At 40.7% G+C, this 22,616-nt stretch overlaps 1 protein-coding gene across 6 annotated transcripts; it reads right to left on the bottom strand.

Moving 5' to 3' along the window:
* Positions 1-4,989: 4,989 nt before the first annotated feature.
* ggps1 (geranylgeranyl diphosphate synthase 1) lies at positions 4,990-22,599 on the bottom strand. 6 transcript variants are annotated; one of them, XM_004559738.6, is made up of 4 exons: positions 22,467-22,599; positions 19,298-19,393; positions 16,257-16,327; positions 4,990-7,542 (listed from the first exon to the last, which is right to left on the bottom strand). In XM_004559738.6, the coding sequence occupies exons 2-4, from the start codon at positions 19,368-19,370 to the stop codon at positions 6,739-6,741; spliced, it is 948 nt and encodes a 315-aa protein (XP_004559795.1). In that variant the 5' UTR covers positions 19,371-19,393; positions 22,467-22,599; the 3' UTR covers positions 4,990-6,738. The 6 variants fall into 6 exon arrangements, with proteins under 6 accessions (XP_004559795.1, XP_076747956.1, XP_004559794.1 ...); XM_076891841.1 differs by lacking the exon at positions 22,467-22,599 and adding an exon at positions 21,960-22,460; XM_004559737.5 differs by lacking the exon at positions 22,467-22,599 and adding an exon at positions 21,981-22,460.
* Positions 22,600-22,616: the final 17 nt, after the last annotated feature.

Below are 22,616 nucleotides of genomic sequence, written 5' to 3'. Positions count from 1 at the left end.
CGCAGCCGAGTGTAACGCAGCGGGAATGAGGATCAGCACCTCCAAATCTGAGGCCATGGTTCTCAGCCGGAAAAGGGTGGAGTGCCCACTCCGGGTCGGGGATGAGTTCCTGCCCCAAGTGGAGGAGTTCAAGTATCTCGGGGTCTTGTTCGCGAGTGATGGGAGAAGGGAGCTGGAGATCGACAGACGGATTGGGGCTGCGGCTGCAGTAATGCGGACGCTGCACCGGTCAGTCGTGGTGAAGAGGGAGCTGAGTGTAAAAGCGAAGCTCTCAATTTACCGGTCGATCTACGTCCCTACCCTCACCTATGGCCACGAGCTGTGGGTAGTGACCGAAAGAACGAGATCGCGGATACAAGCGGCGGAAATGAGCTTCCTCCGAAGGGTGGCTGGCCTCTCCCTTAGAGATAGGGTGAGAAGTTCGGCCATCCGGGAGGGGCTTAGAGTAGAGCAGCTGCTGCTCCACATCGAAAGGAGCCAGTTGAGGTGGTTCGGGCATCTGGCAAGGATGCCCCCTGGGCGCCTCCTGGGCGAGGTGTTCCAGGCATGTCCCACCGGGAGGAGGCCCCGGGGCAGACCCAGGACACGCTGGAGAGATTATATCTCTCGGCTGGCCTGGGAACGCCTTGGTATTCCCCCGGACAAGCTGGAGGAGGTGGCTGGGGAGAGGGAGGTCTGGACCTCTTTGCTTAGGCTGCTACCCCCGCGACCCGACCTCGGATAAGCGGATGAAGATGGATGGATGGATGGAAAAAAAAACTGCATCACCAACGTAGCCTGGAAAACATTTGCTAGTTAGATGAAGTCAGCTATCTCATTGTAGCATATTTATATGCATATTTATAATCATACGGTTCTTGGAGTGAGTGCATACACTCATGAAGTTTAGTAACTTCAGGTCACTGCAACAAGCCCAGGTACAGTTTACCGACGGATGGGTGCAGGACCTTGAAATGCACCGTGTAGAACGAAAGACCATCGTACGTATCATAAGTTTACCAGTCTCACAAATCGTCGTCATAAATACACATTCGTTAACCGTTTATTAATATAACCTTTGAGCTCAATGGTAATTAATTAGCAGTGGAAATAATTTCTGGTTCATTACAGAAATGTAGCAGTGACAATAATACTGTATGCTGTAATCGTACTGGGCAATTAGTGATACAAAAAAACTGTTTTATCCTGTGAATAAAAGTATATGTTTTTGTCACTGTACCATAATAACAGAAGCGAAACACAATATTGTGTCAGGACAATTCACTATTTATGCACAATAAATAAAGGAGCATAGCGCGACAATTTCTGTTCAGCGCCAGACTTGCTTGTAACCTATATCACCAATTATGTTAAGAAAAATGACGTATTAACTACAACAGCAGACTGACCTTTGTGTAAATGCTTGGAGCAGACTAACCTGTGAGCTGGAGTGTTCTGGGACGTTATATTTTGTCTTTGAATGGCTGCAATCCAGGCCACCCATCGCGTCTTTGTTACTTCGGAAACATGGCTCGAACAATTTCTCTTCAACGACGTAATCCGATAACAACCGATCTCTTTACCCGTCGGCTTCCCGTGGCTGTCATGTGACCGGCTATTGCAGTTAATAATACAACAGCTTCTTGACATTTTTGTGTTTCTTTTTATCGCTGTATAACTGATTTCAATTGAAAGCCTGCGTGCGCTAGTACCGCTTGCCACGAGTTCCCAGAATCCTTTGCGGTTCTACCCGTGAATGACATCACATTTTCAATCTCTATATAATATGCATGTTAAATTTTGTATTTGGGGTGAAATATCAAGTCTTTTCAAGTAAACCGGTTCAAGTCCAATTCAAGTCCCAAGTCATTGGTGTAAAAGTCCAAGTCAAGTCACAAGTCTTAGAACATTTTTTCAAGTCAAGTCTAAAGTCATAAAATTAATGACTCGAGTCTGACTCGAGTCCAAGTCATGTGACTCGAGTCCACACCTCTGGTTTCTCCCCCTCAGTTCAGCATTAAATGGGCTCTCCTTCTGTTTAGGATTGCACTTGATGGATTTCTAAAAGGAACTCTGCGCTTTAGAGGATGACTTTTGCTCCCTGCGAGTCATGTAATGTAGCTCAAAAGCATGTTTGTAGACTTCACCTACCTGATGAACGCTACATTTATTTTTAAACCCCACCTCTTGCCCCAGTTTGTAAGACTGGATATCTGTCGTTATATGTAATCTTCAAATCAAAGCAGAAATGACCCCGGTGTCTCTGTTCCCTTCAGACAGCGCCGTATCTGCACATGGCCATGTCGAGCTCAGGAGACAGATTTATATAAGCTACAGTGATTGCATGCGGAAACAAGTGAGCACTTTGTTGCTCCTCTTTATCCCCGATAAGACATCAAGACGCAGTGAGGGTTGTTTTTTTGGGGGGGTTTTTTGCAAGCGACTGAGTGCTGGCAGAATTATGCATGAGAACATGTTGTTCTGGGATCGGTGACATGAATATTATAAAATGAAGGAAGCTTTTTATGAAATCCATGAATCAAGTGGTTTTAAAAACATCTACAAAGAAAGCCCAACTTTACATCCACATCAAATTGACCCTGCTAACAGGAAGTGTCTGTAAAACTAAAACCAAGTGTGGGTTATTCTTCCACTGTTGTCCAAAGGTTATTGCCAAAATATCAGCGTGCCACCAGAGTGACATGTTTTCTTTTCATTACTATGAAGTCTGAGACTGTGGTTTCTTTTGTGTCAGCCCAGCCTGGAGCTATTGACTGCACACCAAATCTGCAGTCGATGGTGGTCCCCAACAATTGGCCAGGAGTTTTAATAGTTTTTCAGGCTTTTCAGAGAATGAAAGACCAGTTTTTCAAAGTGTCAACGGACAACTTTTCCCTCCCTCTGCTCGCTTTGCAAAGATTGGATCATTTTCTCTTGGGCAAACCTGCTTACTGTTAAGTAAGCAGGTTTGCCCACTTACTGATTAAACCGAATATCTCATTTGGATCCTCCCAAGTCTCAGCTCTCTACAATCATATGAACGCTTGTCTGAGGTTAACTGCTGTTTAATGTTTGGTTTCTTTTCCATGTTTTTAACTTCCTCTGTCAGGATGGCTCTCGTCTTCTTTTGTTTTTTTTATTCCATCACAGAGCTTCTAGTAACCACTAGTTCAGGCACCTGAGGAAAGCTACTTGTAGTTGCAGAATCAAGGCTTCATTTTTCTGGGAAGTTTTCTACAAGTGGCAGACACAGCTGCATGAAAGAGGCTTACAGAGAACCAATCTACGGTAAATGCTGATGGTTGATTATTCTGTAGCCACTGGGCCGTGAACATTTATCACACAGTGAGAAGTTAAAGCAAAAACAAAACAAAAACGCTGAACACAGTGGTAGTAGTTTCGGGAGGGCCAACATTGTAGATTTTTGGTCATTTCAGGGGATTTTATGACTGTGTTCACCATGTCGACTGTTTTATGTCACAGAAGCCACTGAGCGGTCATGTGGGTGGTTTTCTTCGGAGTCTACTGTGGAAAATTTTAATATCCTGCCAGGTGCTTCAGTGAAGGACTGCAGTGGTTCTGCCAGCTCAGAGGTGCAAATGTGTGCAAGGTGAAACCTCCAGCGATCGCGTGAAAACTTACCCACATAGTTGAGCAACAAGAAGAATATAGAAGCTAATGGTATGATTCAATTCAACAGAATCACCAGAAAGGCAGTGGAGTACACACGGTGCCCGATATTTACATTTTCAGAAACAAGGTTTTCAATTTTTTTTTCTCTTGTTGTCACAAGAATATTTATGAAATATCCATCAGAGTGCTACCAAGCAACACAGATGTGTAAAGCACGGCCCAGTGATAAATAATCCAAAGCTTGCAGAGGATGAAGGAGACAGTGAGCGAGCACAAAAGCTATTCTGTTTTGCTCTCAAACAGAATTCAGACACCGTGGGTGAGGAAAATCAATCTAGTCAACCTAGAGAGCGCGAGAGAGCGAGGGGGAGAAGAAATGAGAACCGTGAGAGGCTTTGATTATTGTGATGGACTTAAGTCAGCTCTGCGAAAGCCACTTCATACATCTCCACTATTTATCAAATCAGAAATGCATTTGCATCACATTTTCCTGCACTTGCGGCTGCTTGGAAGGCAAATTAGCAGAGGCGCCGGTCCCACAGATTTATAAAAAAAATGGACATTTTGATTAATAGATGCTTTTTTTTTTTTTTTTTTTTAGTGAAACCATAATTCAATCTTAAGGACACGTAATTAATTGAATTGCAGCTGTCAAGATCTGGGGCTTCACTGAGTGAACAGAGCTGTTGAGAACAGATAGCCGCCCTCCGCAGCTCTGCCCGTCTTTCAGCAGCTCAGGAAAAACTCACCACAGTATTAACAGAAGCTAACGCAGGATTTAGATGAGCGGCGCCCAGTTTGGTTTTGTTGTCTTGTTTTTTCAGACCAAGCACCAACCGCATCCAGAGGAGCCAGGCTCTGTATGCATGTATTCAGTCAAGCTTCCTCAAATCAAAGCAGGCAATTCTGTAATAATCTCAGAGGCCGTACTGTTCAGCATGCAGATGTAAAAGCACCGATAACCTTGAAAACTAAATACACATCTGCTGTAACAGGAGACAGCTTATGATTACATACACTACAGATAATGATGCCTCTGTGTTCTGTAATGATGGGCCCATGTGTTGTGGTTGTGTGTGTGCAGGATAAATGAGAGACACACACTGGTAGGTTTGGACAACTTTTCTCCCTTAATCACCGAAATTATCATTTGAAAGCTGCATTTAGTATTTACTCAGGTTAGCTTTGTCCAATGTTAAAATTTGCTTGATGATCTGAAACATGTAAGTGTGACAAATATAGCGTGATAAATGTAAGGGGTCGAACGCTTTCAGTTTCCTATTCAGACCCCTTAGTACCAACTGAACACTGTTTAAACAGCACAGTCTGAGTATTGTTGATGACTGTCGCCAGGAAGTCACGTCAAAAAGCTCAAACTTTATTTATTTCTTTAACCTTTATTTAACCAGGTTACTCCCACCAGGAGCCAAGATCTTTTTTTCCCCTTTAAAAACAAAGGAGACATGGCCAAGAGGGCAGCAGCAAACAGATTGAATTAGCAACATTAAACTGTTTCTTCACCGGGAAACATACGTAACCTGATGTGTAGCTCTGGAGAAATGTAGCTACATGTCAGGTTGGCCTGTAAAAAGTTGTAATTGTCATTTCTTATGTTGGACTGCTACTGTATATGTGAGCAAAACTTTGTCCTTAAAAATTGTTGGAAATTATTAACTGCATCTCCTGACATAATACACAGCTGTTTCGGGGGGTTAACCACACACAGAGGACATTAGGTGACACTAAAGGGCAGAAATGTCATTGTATGAAAAGAATCAGAATATCTGAAATATTTAAAACTTTAAGATATGTTGTAAATATATATATTTTTTAAAGGTGTGTTTTGTGGCAAAAAGCTATTTCAGTTTCAAAAAAGAACAGATTCTTTGTGAAGTGCGACTTTCATAAATTTTAAAATGTTATCAGTATTTCATCTTTTAAATTGACATAACATTCATGGATTTTATTTAATCTAAAAAAAAAAAAAAACCCCACATTTTTATAACTTAGACTTTCCAGTTTCACTTCAGCTTTCCATTTATTAAGCTTATTTAAAAAAAAAGAAATTTCAGTAACATCAATGTTATCAATTACCAGTGCAATTCATTAAAATTAGTCAATTAAATTTATACATCCAGATTATAACAACCCCTGCTTTTATAGTGACTCAATTCATTATATAATATATTTTTGCAATTGTAATTTTTATTACTAGCACTACTCCAGTGCTGAAGAATCTCCATGAACAGCTTCTGTCATTTGCACATCTGTCCTCAGATTAGTTACTGTAATAGATTCAAAAGATCAAACTGGCACTAATGCCAGGAACTGCTTTCCACAGGTGATCTTTAAAGAACCTTTTTTATTAAATAAGTACAAACAAGGTGTTACTGCACAGAGTTGTTTCCTAATAAATACCAGTATGACACTAATGAAGTGTTCGAGGTGTAAAGACCTCTGTTGAAACAAAAACATAGTATTCAAATACTGAGAGCATGAGCAACAGGAACACTACTTTGCATGTAAAACCAGTGTGTTACGTAACAAGGAGACAGTACAGTGGTGGAGGTCTTTCCTATAAGCTTGGCACTCTGGTGGTTTGATGATTAAGGAGCTCCAAACCACATATAAGCCCAAGACATCCACATCCTATTTTTAAACATGAGAGGGGGGGGGAAGAGACTTGCTCTTAGATAAACAATTTACATTTGCTTACAAGGAGGGGAGAAATACATTTATGCACTGTTGTGCACATCAAAAGGCGTAAAAGCTTTTTTGCCATCTTGGTAGTTTTCATTTTCAGAAAAAATGGAAAAAAACCAAACAAAGTTAATTTCAATTCATGTCTTCCGCTGATTGAACTGTTACACTTTGATACAAAAGTTAGTTATGTGTACAATAAAGCAACTCTTGCAGGATGCCTTCATGAACACAAAACCAAAAGGCAACATTTGGGACTGGTCTGCTTTCTGAATTCAGTGATGAAGACTCAGCATAGTGTGTGAAGGAGATGTTCTGGTATGTACTGAGGTTTTCAGGAATGTGCGTGTCTGTATCAGTGCATCAGCTAAGGATCTGTGTGCTGGAGTGCATGGGAGTCACGCAGCATTTAAGGTAAATATCCGGTCAGTGGTTTTGGCTGGAGGGCGGCTCACAGCTAGACTCTGCTGTGGCCTCGGCCTCGTGATGCATCTGGCTAAGATGTTTGACCAGGCTTTCCAGCTGAGGGTTTCCCCCAAACTCCCTAATGAGCCGGTAGGCCTCAATCTCCAGTTCCCGCAGAGTCTGGCGGGTGTAAGCAAATGAGCCCACCTTTTCCAGGTAGTCCACGCAGTATCGTTTGATGTCCATGTTCTCCGTGCGCTGCCTCAGGATGTTCTGCACCTGAGTGCTCTCCGGACGTGACCATATGGCATGAATGGTGGGGAAGGAGAACTTGCCCTCGGTCAGGTCCTCGCAGAAACTCTTGTTCTCGCTGTACTCGCGGGAACTCAAGTTGGCGTAATCGTCACGGATCTGGAAAAAAAGGCCCAATGTGTCCAAGAGGGGTTTCAGGTCCTGCTTCCAGTCTGAGAAGAGCTGCATCAGGCCTACAGCGAGGCCGAACAGCCCTCCTGTCTTCTGCAGCACCATTTTGCGGTACTCCTGCTCGGTGGGACAGGTGTAGGTGTCTCTCCAGTGGATGTCGAGGCCCTGACCGCGATGCAACTCAAGAAGCTGACGGGTAAACACTCGCACCGCCTCAGGGTGCTCCAGGATCAGCACCTTCTCCAACCCCAGGAAGTACACGTAGTTGGCCGAGTTGATAACAGAAGGAACGCCATAGATGCTGTGTGCCACAGGGAAGCCTCGACGCAGCTTGGAGCTATCCTCAATGTCATCTATCAGCAGGCTGGCATTGTGTAGCATCTCAGTCACCTCAATGATCACCTGGACATAAGAACAAGTGTGTTTGTGTTAATTCATATAAAAATGTATCCGGAAGTAAAATACCTTCTTGTACAGTTGTTAATGTTTTATCTTTACGAGAGCTTCCAGTGCAGAGGAAATATTTTTAAAGAAACAAACAGTCTCTCCTCCAGCTCAAACCGACTCCAACAGGTTGTCAGAGGCTCTGTGTAAATTATGCATTACAACTTGTATACAGCAGAGGGTGCCATGTCTACACTCTTGTCTGCACTGCTCCACAAGTCAAAGTCTTCATCAGTAAACAAAACAGTTGGTGCTGAAACAAGCTAAGCAGTCAGTCTGAGCATGAAGAGCTCAGCAAAGATGCACTCTGGCCCGGAGCAGACTCACACTGTGACGGAGCAGCTGTCAGGAGAGACACAGAGCTTTGACGAGGTTATAGGAAATGCATGGTTGAGCAATTAGAGGCGTCATTGCTGGGCTTGGTGCACTTTAACCTCCTCCACAGAGACGATGAGGAAGGCTGAATGCTTAACCTTAGTCATTACGATGAGTGTACTGACAAGCTTTTTAATACAATATGACCTACCAGCCTCAACATACAGAGCACTGCTGTGGTGAGTCAAGGGCACTGTAGATATATTCTATCCTGATCTTCACCACTATGTGGCAGCACACATGTACCACATACTGTTTATGCTGTGCTTCACGAACCAATGCCAAATAATAGTATTCATTTATCAGTGGAAAACCGAGCCCCACACATACACACACACACACACACACCCCGTTAACCCAAAAACGGCCCACGTCGACTCACAACAGTCACAGTGGCCATCAGGTGTCTGCTGTCCTGAGCTGGCCTTACAGCCTGCTCGAGTGCCCTGCTGATTTAAAAGACAAGTGGGGTGGCCTGGTAATGAAAGCTGTTTGTATGAGGCCTGAGAGCACAAAGAGTGACTCAGTGGGTCAGGCAGATGGCCAAGGCTAGGCCAGTTGAGCAGTTTATCAGCCAAACACAACCTTTCCTTCGGCAGGGTCCCAAACACTTGCTCACCCTGAAACCTCAGTGAGCCACTTACAAAGCAGGGGACGTGGATAAAGCTACAATAAATGCATGCATGAACATGAAAATGTATTATTTAGATGGAAAAAACAAACACAACAACAACAACAACAACAACCTGAAGTATTTAAAAAGGTTCACTGCAAATTACAATGCACCATCAGGGAAAAAACAAAAAAGAAACAATGGCTCAATCAACTTGAAATTCAGCTAGAGCGCTTCAGATAACAGCAGCAGCAATCAAACCCGAACACAAGCACAAACAATTTTCAGGTTTTGGACTTTTAAGTGTCTCCATTCTCCAAGGAATTTAATGAGTCAGGCTGTCACTGCATAATGCTGTTTGAGCCCCGAGTGCCACTACTCCGCAAGTCTATATTGATTATCACAAGAGGTTAATGACGCAGAAACTCAGTTTGCTAAAGCTATAATCAGTAATCTATTAAAAATGCAGAGACACATTCACAAAAAACAAGCATACCGAGTCTGACATGATGACAGGAGGTAAATGAAAACAACAAGCCAGTTATGTTCTGCCATAAAACCGTCACACTTGGCGAGATTACAGCAGGTGATCACATTTATACCTGAAGCAGGCTGCAGCACTGGTCACTCACACCATGCCTACTGGATTGTGTCATTCACAAAAAAATAGCTTCATTCATCCATTTTAGTGTTTTAGTGTCCAAATGATTTATGGATTTATAGATATTCTGCCAATGTTGAAAAATCCACAGCTGTTATCTGGGATTCATTTAAAAATAAATAATCATGTTAGTATTTATGCCGAGTTCCCATATTTTGCCTTCACATGCTCTTGTTTTAATAAGAGCAAACAGAAGCGTATCATTTTTAAGCAGTGCAGTGAAGCCAGAGAAATTTCAACTATGTGGATAAGTGAGCTCTGAACTAATTAAATAACTGACTACTGTGAGAGAAATCCTGTAATACAGGTTTATTACAAATAGTTATCCACATTTCTAACCTGACACCTCTTCTGGGCACACAGCGATAGTGATGTTAGTCACCGTAGCAATAAATGTGAGGACTAGGTAACAAATAGTGAGCCCATAAATAGCTGCTTAAACCAATGCTGGTTAACTGGTTGGGGTCAATACGTGAAGTGAAGGTGAAGATGGTAGAAATGGTTTGTACTACAACCAGTGTCTCTGGTAATAACTAGATCAGAGTTATGACGTTAGAAAATGTGAACCCTATACACAGAAAAAAAATTACGTTTTAATGTTGTATTTTTAGCTATTATGTGGGTCATGTCCTACATCTGTCCCCTGGCACCGCATCCCCCTTTTGCTGAACATCAATAGTGGTGCTTGCATGAACACATACACATGAATGACTAGTCCTCAGCTATGGAATCCAAGTCAAAACAAAAAGTCAGAGGTAAACAGGGTTTAACAGTGTGTGAACAGATTTGTTTGCTTTCACTGTCAATGCTGCTGGCTTGCTGGTATTCTGGATCTGAGGATTGAGTCAAAGCGACCTGCATAGGCTTTATAGCTACTGTTTCAAAGCAGGCCTCAACATGCTAAAATCCCCCCCGTGTTTCACAACTGTTCTGTTAGTTAAATAAATAAATCAGTAATAACCTACTGCAGAGCAGACATGTGGCATAAAATAATTTATATTATTTTATACTCATTAGTAATGGTCACTATGGGCTCAGATGTGTTTCGCATCTCCTAAATGATTCTTTGTAAAAAAAAAAAAAAAAAAAAGTTAGAAACGTTTGGGAATATCAATCCATTCTCTTCCACGTATCCAATTCAGGGTTGCAGGGACCTGTGGATTGTGGGAAGAAGCCAGAGTACCCGGCAAGAACCCACACAAACAAACCCAGTAGCAATGCGAACCACAGCGCCACAGTGCTGCCCATGTTTTAAGAGTAAAACTTTCCAAATCTCAGACTAGTTTGTCCAAATTTCCATTTAAATGCATAGCAAATTAGTTAATAGACACTCACCTAACGTCTTCCATAGATTATTGCTGAAGAACCAGTTGACATTTGTTGTCTTGGCTGATAACGTCACATTAATGGACTGAACAGAGAGGCGGTTCAAAGAATTACCATTTTAAGCCATTTTGAGACCAAGTCGTACAAACTAATTCACCTTGATTAAAGCTCAAATACTCCCATACACGGCAAAGACTTTTCTTCACTATTCTGCACAACTTACTGAGCTTGACATCTTCATATCAGTTTTCAAAACAGAGAAGTATCGGTATTTTAACCTTATTTTACCAAAATGCATGGTTTTGAAAATTTCCTGTTATAACGTATGATACTGATGCTGCTGACTATCTAACCTGGTCCAGCTTTTACTGTGATGTGATTGTCTGCAGGTCATCCGCTGCATGTAATAATAACCTCGTCAGATATTACAAGTTCAAATGCCAGCCCGTGCATCGGAAATACTTTAAGCATGCCTTCATTATTCCAGTAGTTACATTTTTATCCACATTATATTTCATGAGAACCTGACATTGATTCCAAGTCTTTTTTTTCCTCCCCTGTTGTCCCACTCTGTCACAAAAACATGAGAAGCTCTTGGCCTGAGGTTGCGAGCACTCATGAACATCATCTAAAGTAAAAGACTGTATATAAAAAAATATAGCATCAGTGTCAGAGAAAACAAAAGGAAAGCCATCAGCTAAAGGTCACAAGGAAAATGATGAACACGGGGAATTTCCCCAAGCCTCCACCACCTGTGCTGTCATACGCAGTACAGAAGCACATATGGGGCTTGATAAAAAATGCACTGCCAAGTGAACGAGAGAGAGTACCGCTGTCACTGCCTCCATCTATCTGAAGCCATGGTTGTTTCCATGGCGGCGGCAACGATGACTTCTTGGCAGTACACTGATGATGACGAGGAGCGCGCTCTCAATCTGCATTGTGGGTTCAGCAGGAGTTTATGGGGCTTCTACAGAGACGGAGGGAGATGCGTGGAAGAGACAGGGCTGTTGTATCTGAAGTAGATTTAAACCAACTGCTGCACCGTAACAGGGAAGTATCCACTAAAGTGGAATTATCAGGAGAACGCGAGTAGATGTTCACACAGCTTGCTTATGAATGCACGTCATACACCCTGTCAACAACATCGCAGACTCAACCAAACTCAAAACTAAGGATTCATAAAGTGTTTTCTCAGCTTTAATAAATTTGACCTACATACAGTGTGAAAATAATCAAACATGACACTGCAGGCTAAACTGTTTAGGTTATTCTTTTTGCAATCTGAGTTTATTTCAATCTGCTGTAAAAGCTGCAGAATGTGATTAAAGACTGAGGTAAACAGTGTCTCATGGGAACCGCTGACATGACCGCACTGATGACAACTTTATTACTTTCCCCCACAAACTGTATCCGTGTACTTAGTTTTTGTTAAATAGATGCCTGAAAATGGTCATCAAAAATAAGACTGGACTCCTCTTTGGAAACTACGGGAGACTATACAGGAGACAACCGTGAGAGACCTCACTTTACTGCAGAGCTAAGATTCCTCTATTTGTGAGGGGTTTATAAAACATTCAGGACAAACAGACCTGTTGAACAGCAACTGTAATGAGACCCGACAGGCTCAGCACTTCTGCATTTTCCACCATAAAAAGGCATGCAGATTCAGAAAACACAGATTAGGTAGCTTTGTCAATGCAAACAAGAACAGTATTGAGTCAGTACAATGCTAATGCTATCAGTATAATAGGATCAATAGCCTGATCGCCCTAAGGAGACAAAGGCAAGGGCCCTGCTCAATAAAACCAATAAATCCAGAATGGCTAATCTGAAATTCATTTGACAGAGAAAAAGGGAGGAATTCAAGAAATTTCAATCTGCCTGCGGTCTGTATTTCAATGTGTCTGTAGCACTCTAATCAGGCAGCCAAGAACATGCTACAACAATCTAATGGATGAGTGGAACTGTAGGTTTTTACTCTGGAAGCAGTCTGTGACTTGAATCCACTAATCCCCGTCTCACAAAGGTGATCAGAGCACAAGAAGCTGAAAAAGAAGTAGCCTTTCACTGGAGATTAACGCAAGTACAGTACATCTTAAATACATAAGCATTCACCAGATGCTGTCTAATACATGCTTTGCACTAGAGTGGGAGGCGATATGACCAAAAATATTTATCACAATAGACATTTGAAAATTTGCGATAACGATAAAACTGACAATATAATTGAAACTAGACCAAATACTTTACAACTCCACAACTTTATTAGTGCAAAACCAAAAACAAAACAACAAAAAAAAAAAAACATCAATGTATTTTCACTTAAACGAGCAGCTGTTTTTTTTGTTTGTTTTTTTATGTGCATTAATGTTATATAAAAATGTAATAGTGCAAATGCAAATTCCTTGCTGACAGTTTAACCAAAAGACATTTCCAGTGGAAATTGGCCGACATATCCTCAGCATAACCATGTATAATATCCACAAAACTTAAAAGAGGTTATACACACACACACACACACACACACACACACACAATACGGTAATATTATGTTGAAGCACAGTACGTATCACTCCGCGAGGCTCCTGCCTACGATAGCCGTAATGCTCCGACAATCCATCAAGCAGTGCGGCTTCGTAGCTTTGCAAAGTCGTACTAAAACATTTGACAGATTTTCGAGTGCCGTGTACGACATAAAGGTCAGTAAACACAACCAGAATTCATACATAAGGCCCACGGGATTATACAGGGCACTGTCGATTTTGCCGTATCCTCCCCCCCACCCCAAAAAAACAAACAAACAAAAAAAAACAAACCACGGTAATACCGATGGCACTGCGCATGCGCGTTTTACTCATATCGTTGCCCAACATTATACCGGTATTACCGTGAATGGTATGATATGGCCCAGCCCTACTTTACGATTTACTAACATCTGGAATATATTGTATAAAATAATCTATAGCGACTATGTCCTACCCACTTTTATAAAAAACTAAACAAAAAAAACCTACAACTAAGCATAACTTTCTTTAAAAGATCATCCAAGTTTTAAATGCTTTTCATCTTGAAACATCCCAATATAAACAGCAGCTGCCACATTATACTGAAACTGCTGTTAATCCACATTTGCTTTCATTTGTCCATCCAGCTTCAGAGAAAATGAAACAAAAGAAGACAATTGAGAAGTTCTGCAATCATTATGAAATTTCCATCCCAGTCTTCTAGTGAAAGGGTGATGTGATGCCCAGCATGCACACAAACTCATAAAAAAAAAAAAAAAAAAAGAGTGTAAGCAGTGAAACTTGTATGAACAAATATACACTGAACTGAATTCAGTGAGTAAAGCCACAAACACGTACTATTGGAAGTAAAACATGTATCACCACATACATTTTTACAGTGTTTAGCATACCTCTAGGCATGGAGTTATCTTGTTTTTCTGATGTATTGCATTTAATGTCTTTATATAGTGTAGCCAATAAAAGGGATTGTTTGACATATTTCATTTGTTCTTCTCTGCATTTCTATGTAGACCATTCCTTAGTGGAGTTTACTGGGAGCTTCTGTGGCATTCAGGGGATGGAAATCAGTGTCATAAAAATAGATTTAAAAAATAAATAAATAAATAAATAAAAATGTCTACACAACATGCCCTGATCTGACACAGCTTGGTGTTGTTAGTTGCATCAAATTTAGCTTCAAGCCACAAAGCTGGATGATGAATGAACCTTGTGCCTCTAACTAGCTCAATGACCAGTCATCAGAGCAACATGAGGTCTTTTTGAATCGGCCCTCTAAACGTGTAATAATGTGGCCGTCAATTTAGAGATGTACAGATGGGATAAGGAATCATGCCTTGTAGCTGTCACACCTCACACTCCTCTCTTAAAGCAGTCAGCTGGCTACATGTAATGTAAACAAGGTCACTAGCAGTTATAAAATGACAATTCATTAAAAAGGTACAGTCAGTCATTTTGAGGTTATTGTATAAAAAAGAGAATTTACTTCTAAGCGCACAGCGATTGGTATGCAATTACGTAATGCAACAATTACGGCATCGCCAACACACAGAGATGCATTCCTATCAAGTTAGAATTAATCCATTACAAAGACAGACGGGCACTGGTTTTTGGAAGCTACCATGTTGCCCTCCCATCTTGAATACAGTTGCCGACCCAATTCCATCTCCTAAGCTGAAGTCAGGGCTCTAACACACAAAAACATGCATAAACAAACTTATTGTTACAATTACATATCATCAGGAAATTAGCCTCCAAACTGCTGACAACGAGCCAGCTAATCAACCACAGCTGATTAAAAGCTAACATTATGCCAGTTAATGTTAAGCTTGGCTGTCCTTTAAAAAAACAAAAAACAAAAAAAACAAACAAAAAAAAAACAAAAAAAAAAAAAAAACAGGTTCAACAATGTTAGATCAGTCACACTAAAACCGCTAACAGCAGCAAAAACCGCAGCACTTACAGAAAGAAAAGTCCTCAACAACTAATTTCAGTATCACTGTCATCAGACAGAAATGAGCTTCACTGACTCATCAATTCATATTGAACTCCTTTTACAAAGTTATAAAGCCTTCTCGAGAATAAACCGATGTGGAGGCATTGACAGCTGAGCTAAACTGACTCACTACAGCTGGCCAGAGTTGTTTGTCTTACAGCAGCCACCATCACTTGAATTGGGAGGGGTAAGAAAACAAAGTTCAGCTGAATGAAATCTGCAATCCACCGACATCTAGCAGTGACATTTTACACAATGTACCTTTAACCAGCAGCAGGCTGAAAAAGGAAGCCAACAAGGAAGTGATAAAACTGGAAATTCCTGTGGTGGCCACTTGAGACCAGCGTCAAAAACAGAACCAATCCCCATAGACACTCGTTAAAGATGCCCAACTTCATGGTCTACTAGGCTTTACCTTATTAAACTGGACCTCTTCATTCTGCGTGCATGTTTTAAGCCGATTGACTGTACATGTGTGGTACAGTTCATCACAGATGTTTGTGCTTCAGTCTTGGCGAGTGTAACTGTAGTTTATTAGTATGTTACTTTGTAATAATTAGCAGATCTGTCGCTGTTGAACCATGAATTAATTTTGTTAACCAAAATATCTAGCTTTAGCTGATAACTTGGCACTACACTCTAGTCCAAATAAGGCAACTTCTGGCACCACAAACTAGCACAGCCATGGACAAAACTTGCACCGCGGAGTTGAAAACCAGTGTTTGAATCACAATGGCGACATACAAAGTATATGCAAGTCACTGTGTTACCCAAGTGTGCATCTCTAATGCTCCAGCAACATGAACAAATATAACACACCAAAGGTAAACACAATGCATTCAATCTTAGAAATTCATTAAAACTGGAGAAACAAGGGTTTAAAATGCAGAGAAACTGAACAGTTTTTAAAAGCTTTGCATCGTTTTTTTCCCCACCATCTCGTTCCACTTAATCCTCAGCTGCATTAACAATCTCCTTTAATAAATCATGTGCGCTCTAAGCTCTTCTCACAAGCTTTACACTTAGGAACAACTCTGCTGATAAAATGCAAAATGGTCGCATTGCAAAAATAAACTACCTGTTCTGAACGAGCACAGTTTCATTTCACCTTCCTAAATCTGTCAGCAACAATTAACACCAGACAGCTCTGGCAGCAAAACGGATGATTTTTCTCACCTGCAGTTTGTCCTCGGGAACATTGAGCCAGTGGTTAAATGCTTGGGCGAGTTTTGTTCTCACTTGTTTTCCTACCGAAAGAGCAGAACAAAAAAAAAAAGAAAAAAAAAAGTAAAAGATCAATTGTTTTATCCTAAAAGGACGTGGCATCTACAGTGGTATTACTTCACACAAAGACTTCATGTGGACAATTTCGGGGTTGTCCCACCCCCAAATGGACCCATTATGGTCATTTAAACCTTCCTTTTTTCATTCCTTCACTCTATTACAGTCAATTTCCTTGATTTCCAATCTAAAATAATCTTCATTTATCACATGCTGGGCTCCGGTGGAGGCCCCAGTAGTCGTAGTAAATGACTACTCCACCAACTAAGAGTTCTGATATGTCATGAAATAATGAAGGAAAACAGATCTGACTGCTTGTAACTGACTTGGCCATTTACTTTTGAGCCTCTGTAAATCGGGGACTGTGTATAAAAATGGCTATAATTCCTAAACAGTTAATGCAATACTTTTGTTAAACCCTTTGAATTTAAGCATGAAGTCTGTTCACATCTTAATTGTTGGAGTGAAAAATCCACTGTTGTGCTGCACAGGGGTAAAAATCACAAAAATTTTGTCACTTTACGAAAACGTATGGACCAAAGCTTTAATTATAGAGTTGCAGGTACAGAGTGTTCTCAAAGAAATGGCTTTTGCATTTAGTGTGCAATGAGGCTAAATAAACACCAGTCTCACACAGATAAAACACATTTTAACTCCACTTATACAAAACACAGTTGAAGATTAAGTGAGGGTGAACATTTAAACCATTAGTTGATCAGCTCCCGCTGAGCTCCTACCTGACTAAAACACTAAAAAGCTGGAAACACAGGCAGGATTAACAGATATTTTTATCTTCAAAGACAACATTTAAGGCATCTTTTCCTCCTTCATCCTATTGAACTGTGCTGTAAAGCAGTTTTCACCGAGTGCTCAAAGCCATAGTCTAAACCATTAGGAGTATAATGATATGTCTATCTTACAATTGAGACACTATGCCTTAAAAGGTCTCGAGTATATTCCAAATGCAGTTCTTTCAATATTAACCAACATCGCCTCAACTTAAAATAGAGACCTGGCGCCATCCTTTGTTCCATTTAAAATGTAATTTGTGAAACACAGAGCCAGGAAGGAAAAAGGGTGCAACTTCTAGCAGAGAAACAACCCTACTAACAAATACCAGGCACATGTCTCATTTATCCAAATTAACGTCTGGTGTTAGGTCAGGCTTTTCTCTACTGACGAGAAGTGACCAATCAAAACTGAAGCAATAATTAAATCTCAAAAACAGCTGCTAGGAATGAGAATCCACACTAAAGAAAACACTTAAACATGCACAGAGATGTGCACAGCTTGCTCATTTCAGGGTTTCATTGTCTCATTTCTACAGCTGTTCCATTTTATTAATATTAGAAGTCATTATTCTGTGAATTACAGCCTCATACTCGAATCAAAGAGATTACAAATACAGCAAATTGGTTTATGCTCAAATTATTGTCAAGCCAGTCTGTGGTGAACATTGAAATAAAAAGCATGTAACTTTAAAGCTTAGAAAAAAAAATAATACCCTCAACAAAAAGAAAGCAATATACTGCTGTAAAACTACATATTATAATGTAATAGCAAATATCAGTCAGTTAGTGTGGTTTTATTTCAAAGACATTAGAGCGAATGCGCCAAACACCAAAATTACTTGAAATACTTTGTTAAAAGCTGAAATCTGTAAGCTATAACTTATGATTATGCTCAACTGATTATAAGACAATCCCTTTTCCAATGTATAACCATAATTCTTTTACACTCATCCTTTTGGCAAAGTTTCCCCTCAGACACCAATAATTTAAGAAGACTGGAATCCTCAATGAACCTTTTCCCCTCATAAAATATGAAATATGCTAACATCCAAACCCATATCTGTGTATCTTGTCTATTAGTCACAGACTTGCGCACACACTCCCTTATCAGACTCCCGAAGAAGTCAGAATCATTTGCTCTCACAGTTAGCATTTGAGTGTTTCTGAGCTCATCGTCTGTGAAACCCACAGTTCTTGACTGTCTGACAGATGTTTACTCCTGCAGTGAGGACATCATGAGACTATTCCAATTATCATAAATTAGACAACCCCCACGTTTTCAAACCTGATTACTAGAAACAAATACTGCTTGTGTGACATTCTTTAGTTTAACACCTAATATGCCAGTACTGCAGCATCATACGGTGTTTATAAAAAGACCAACATCTGCCAATCTTTATTGTGCCGACTGTGTCTGAACTGGAGCCTTTTATCGTGTTCAGTATCCAAGATATTGTCCTCATGCTCTGTTCCACAAATACTAAAAAGGAAGCAAGCAGCTCAGGTCAGTGTAGCTAAAGTACTCATCAGCTATATGTAAAGCCCCTTTTCCATTAGTACCTACTTGGATCGACTCGCCACGGATCACCACAACTCGACTGGTTTTCAATTACAATCCAGTACTACATAATGTGCATGGTTGTCGTCATAGCAACGCATCCAAGCATCCTGCGACGTAATTAACATATGACGCGAATGCTACAAAAAAGGTGGATGTTGCCGCATGAATATACCTGCTACTGAGTCTGTGGCTTTTTGTCAGACTCGGGGATCACAGCGTTGATTTTTGTAATCATCTCCCTCGTTGCTGGGTTTCAAAAATGGCGGTTTAATTTTCCCGAATGAGACGCTCTTATGACTCATCGAGTGACACTACTGACCAGCCAATCGATGGCATTTTAGTATTTTAGTATCGATGGCATTTTAGTATTTTACTCAGATCGCTTTGAACCCGGGGCGAGCAGGTACTAAAAAAAAGTACCTGGTACCAGGTACTATGGCCTAGTGGAAAACCCTGAAAACCATGGAGAACCATGCCAGGTCGATTTGAGTAGGCACTGACTTAAAAACTTAAGACATTAAAGCTGCTTGTTTATCTACATCTCCTTCCTGCCCCTGTGGTCACTGAGAGACAAAGAGACTCACCTGGCAGTTGTAACAAGTATTTATATGGTTCCAGCAAGATTCGGTCAGCAGCAGCCTCCGTGCCATGGTCCATTGCTTCAACTTTATACAATATATCTATAATGGAAAATAAAGAACACAAAAAGCAATTTATTAAAAGAAAAATTTGGTTTTTGAGCGAATGCATGCACTGTGTCATTTGGCCTCATAACAACGTCACTAGAACAAAGAACAAACCATAAAAAATAATAATAATAAAAATAAAAATACCCCACTATGGGTGCAACTTTGTTTTGAACACTGAAGTTCTGATGAATTCAAAACGCCATTTTAACTATTATATACAAAATAAATTCCTGTTTGGATTTGTTATTTTTATTGCTTGACGTGTGGAATGTGAATTTTGAATTCATTAATGAACATTATGCCTTCAAGCCCAGTCATGTCCTAAAAGTGTGAATGTCTGCATCTTCTTTCAGGGTTCATTATTTTTCAAAGCCTTATTTATTTATTTTTAAGTGCTAGAACCGTTTTGCATTAAACAGAATAGTTAAATACATCTAATGTACAATGACAGACTTATATACTCTAAATGTCGACTGATTTTCTGCTGCTTCTCCTGGTCCAGGTTACAGGGGCAGCATTCTAGTAGAGACACAAAGTGTATTCCTAAATAAGTCAGAATTTCCAAGTTCCCGGTTGAAATTTGAATCTGGAATGCCCCCTCAACTTGGATTTTCTACTTGGAACATCAGCGCAGCCCCACAATCCCAGAGCTAACAATCCAAGATGTCTGCACTGAGCATAAACACTAGTAAAGTCTAAGACATTCATGGCTCCATCCATGAATGAGTTGCAGCAGGTTTTTAAGGGGAAAAAAATATTATAAGAGTAACGTCACTCCCAAGTTCTGACATCCAAGTTACGAAATATCTGGAATGTGGATTAACTAACCATCCGCATCAGCCCTTTCCAGGGGTACACCAAGACATTATCAAACTAGTAGAGAGATCTCTCCAGTGTATCCTGGTCTACTCCGGGTGTCCTCCTGGTGAAACCTGCCTGAAACACTACACCTAAGGTGTGTCAAGGAAGAATCCTAGTCAAGTGCCCAAAACACTGGAATTGCCTGAAAAGCTCATTTAAGCTGTTTGCATGACCATAGCTGGGGACAGGAACAGAGACTGTTAAACTGACAGTTTAACTTTAATGCTCAGGACTCTTGTCACTACGACCAACTGGTACCACAAGCACCACACTGCAGATGATGCTCAAATATGATCTTCTGCTCCCATCATCCCTCACTACTATATCAGGGGTGGGGGATCTCCAGGACTCAAGGGCAGGTGTCCTCCAGGTTTCAGATGTGTCCTTGATCCAACACAGCTGATTCAAATGGCTAATTTACCTCCTCAACATGTCTCAACATTCTCCAGAGGCCTGGTAATGAACTAATCGCTTGATTCAGATGTGTTGACCCAGGGTGATATCTAAAACCTGCAGGACACTGGCCCTTGAGGCCTGGAGGTCCCCACCCCTGTACTACATACTTTAACTACTCCACTTGGGGCAGCAACTCACTCCCGGGGTGATCTGGTAACACTTGCTCTTGCTTTAAAATTTTACTCACCAGAAGAAAATACCAAAAGTTGCTCTTCAGATTTAGTTTTAAATCTAACAAATGCTAAAAAGGAACATTTTAAATGCAGACATTAACTAAAAGCACATTAACTCACATCACAACAGAAAACAGTTAAATTTAATCGATGAATGACCCTAAAGTAATATGGTGGAATTAATGTTGACACTACTGAGCTCTAGAAAACGAAGATTTGACACACCTAACACTGGAGTAAAAAGAAGTATACTATTAGTGAGGTTACTTGTATCTGTCATTTGTCACCGTCAAACTTCGACCAAGCTCTTAAATAACAGATTGGGCAACAAGTTTTCTGAAGACAGAATCTTTTTACAGGAAATAGAGTGCTGACATGACAAGAAGAATGTGAGACTCAAGGCCATTTAAGTGTAGCTGAAATCAGACACATAGCACATTTTACTCATACGAACAAAGTGTAACCATGGGTTACACTTTGACCTGTTTACGCAGAACTGGGCAACAGAACTATAAACTCCCCTTGTAGTGGTGACAAAACTGTCACATGAGCCACTGGATAACTTAAAACAACTACTTCACCTGTGAGGCACTTAAAACTCCCAAAGATCGGCTTAATTTAAAAAAAAAAAAAAGTGCGGCTGTTTTGGATTTGTGACTACTAGATCAGAAAAGTCTGTGATAAAGACACCAAAAATAAAACTATGGAACTATATTTGATCAGATGTTTGATGTGTGTACATTGTAACTGCATGTATCACTAGTTTTGCAGTATTTTTTGTCGTTTTGAACTTTTATGCACCGAAAGGTTAACTGAATTCATCGCAATTTAGGAAGTTTGCCTCGTTTACGCCACTTTCAGCCACATTGTAACCAGTGTACAGCTGCATTTTTCTTCACGCTCACACTGAAAAACTACGAAACATTTCTGCACCATGTTTTCGCGTCTTGCTGGCTCCCTTTAAATTAAGAACATACAGTAGTGATTAATTTGAAATGAAACATGCCCGGCAGAGCAGAAAACACCACTTTTAAAATACAATGCTACCGTGGAATCTTAACACATACCGAAACTTTAACTCCACCCACCTTGGCAGACTCAGTCCGCTAACTAGCCGGTGCTGAATTCCGGTTAGCCACACTGCTATTGGGCTAGCGTTAGCAGGCTAACACAATGGTGTATCACCATTCAGTATGTCTTTCTTTCTCAAGATAAAATCATCCACTTCCACGCTGGTCGAGTAAGGCACAAAATATAACTGTTATATCCAGACCTTCATATCATTTTAAACCGGTGTGCTGTCGGCTACTTCATCTGGTGCTATGCTAAGCTAGCGCCGTTACAATAGAGCACGCTACAAGCCTTGTACTTCTCCAGCTAGTGTTGATGAGCTACATATATATGTTTCGTCTACGTTACAGAGCAGGCGCGAAGTAGCTAGGCAACGTCAGATAGGTGCAGCGCATTAATCTCCGTTGCATTTATATCTCTACATTGCCCGGTACAATATCCCTTACATGTAAGTTACCAAGAAAAACCTTACTTCGACTGTCGGGCTACTCTGTCATACATACCTAACACACCAGTACTCTAAGACTGGGTGTTGTAGTTTTTCAACATTTTTGTCTCCGGTATTGTGTCAACAACCACCCAGTAGGGTACATCGGACACTTTACCATGGTTATTTTTTCTCCACGGTTGACCAATCATGTGTTACTAAGGCG

This window comes from Maylandia zebra, linkage group LG13 (assembly GCF_041146795.1).
Source record: "Maylandia zebra isolate NMK-2024a linkage group LG13, Mzebra_GT3a, whole genome shotgun sequence".
NCBI lineage: Eukaryota > Metazoa > Chordata > Actinopteri > Cichliformes > Cichlidae > Maylandia > Maylandia zebra.
The sequence above is the reverse complement of the archived record's forward strand: the minus strand, read 5'-3'. Positions and strand labels throughout refer to the sequence as shown.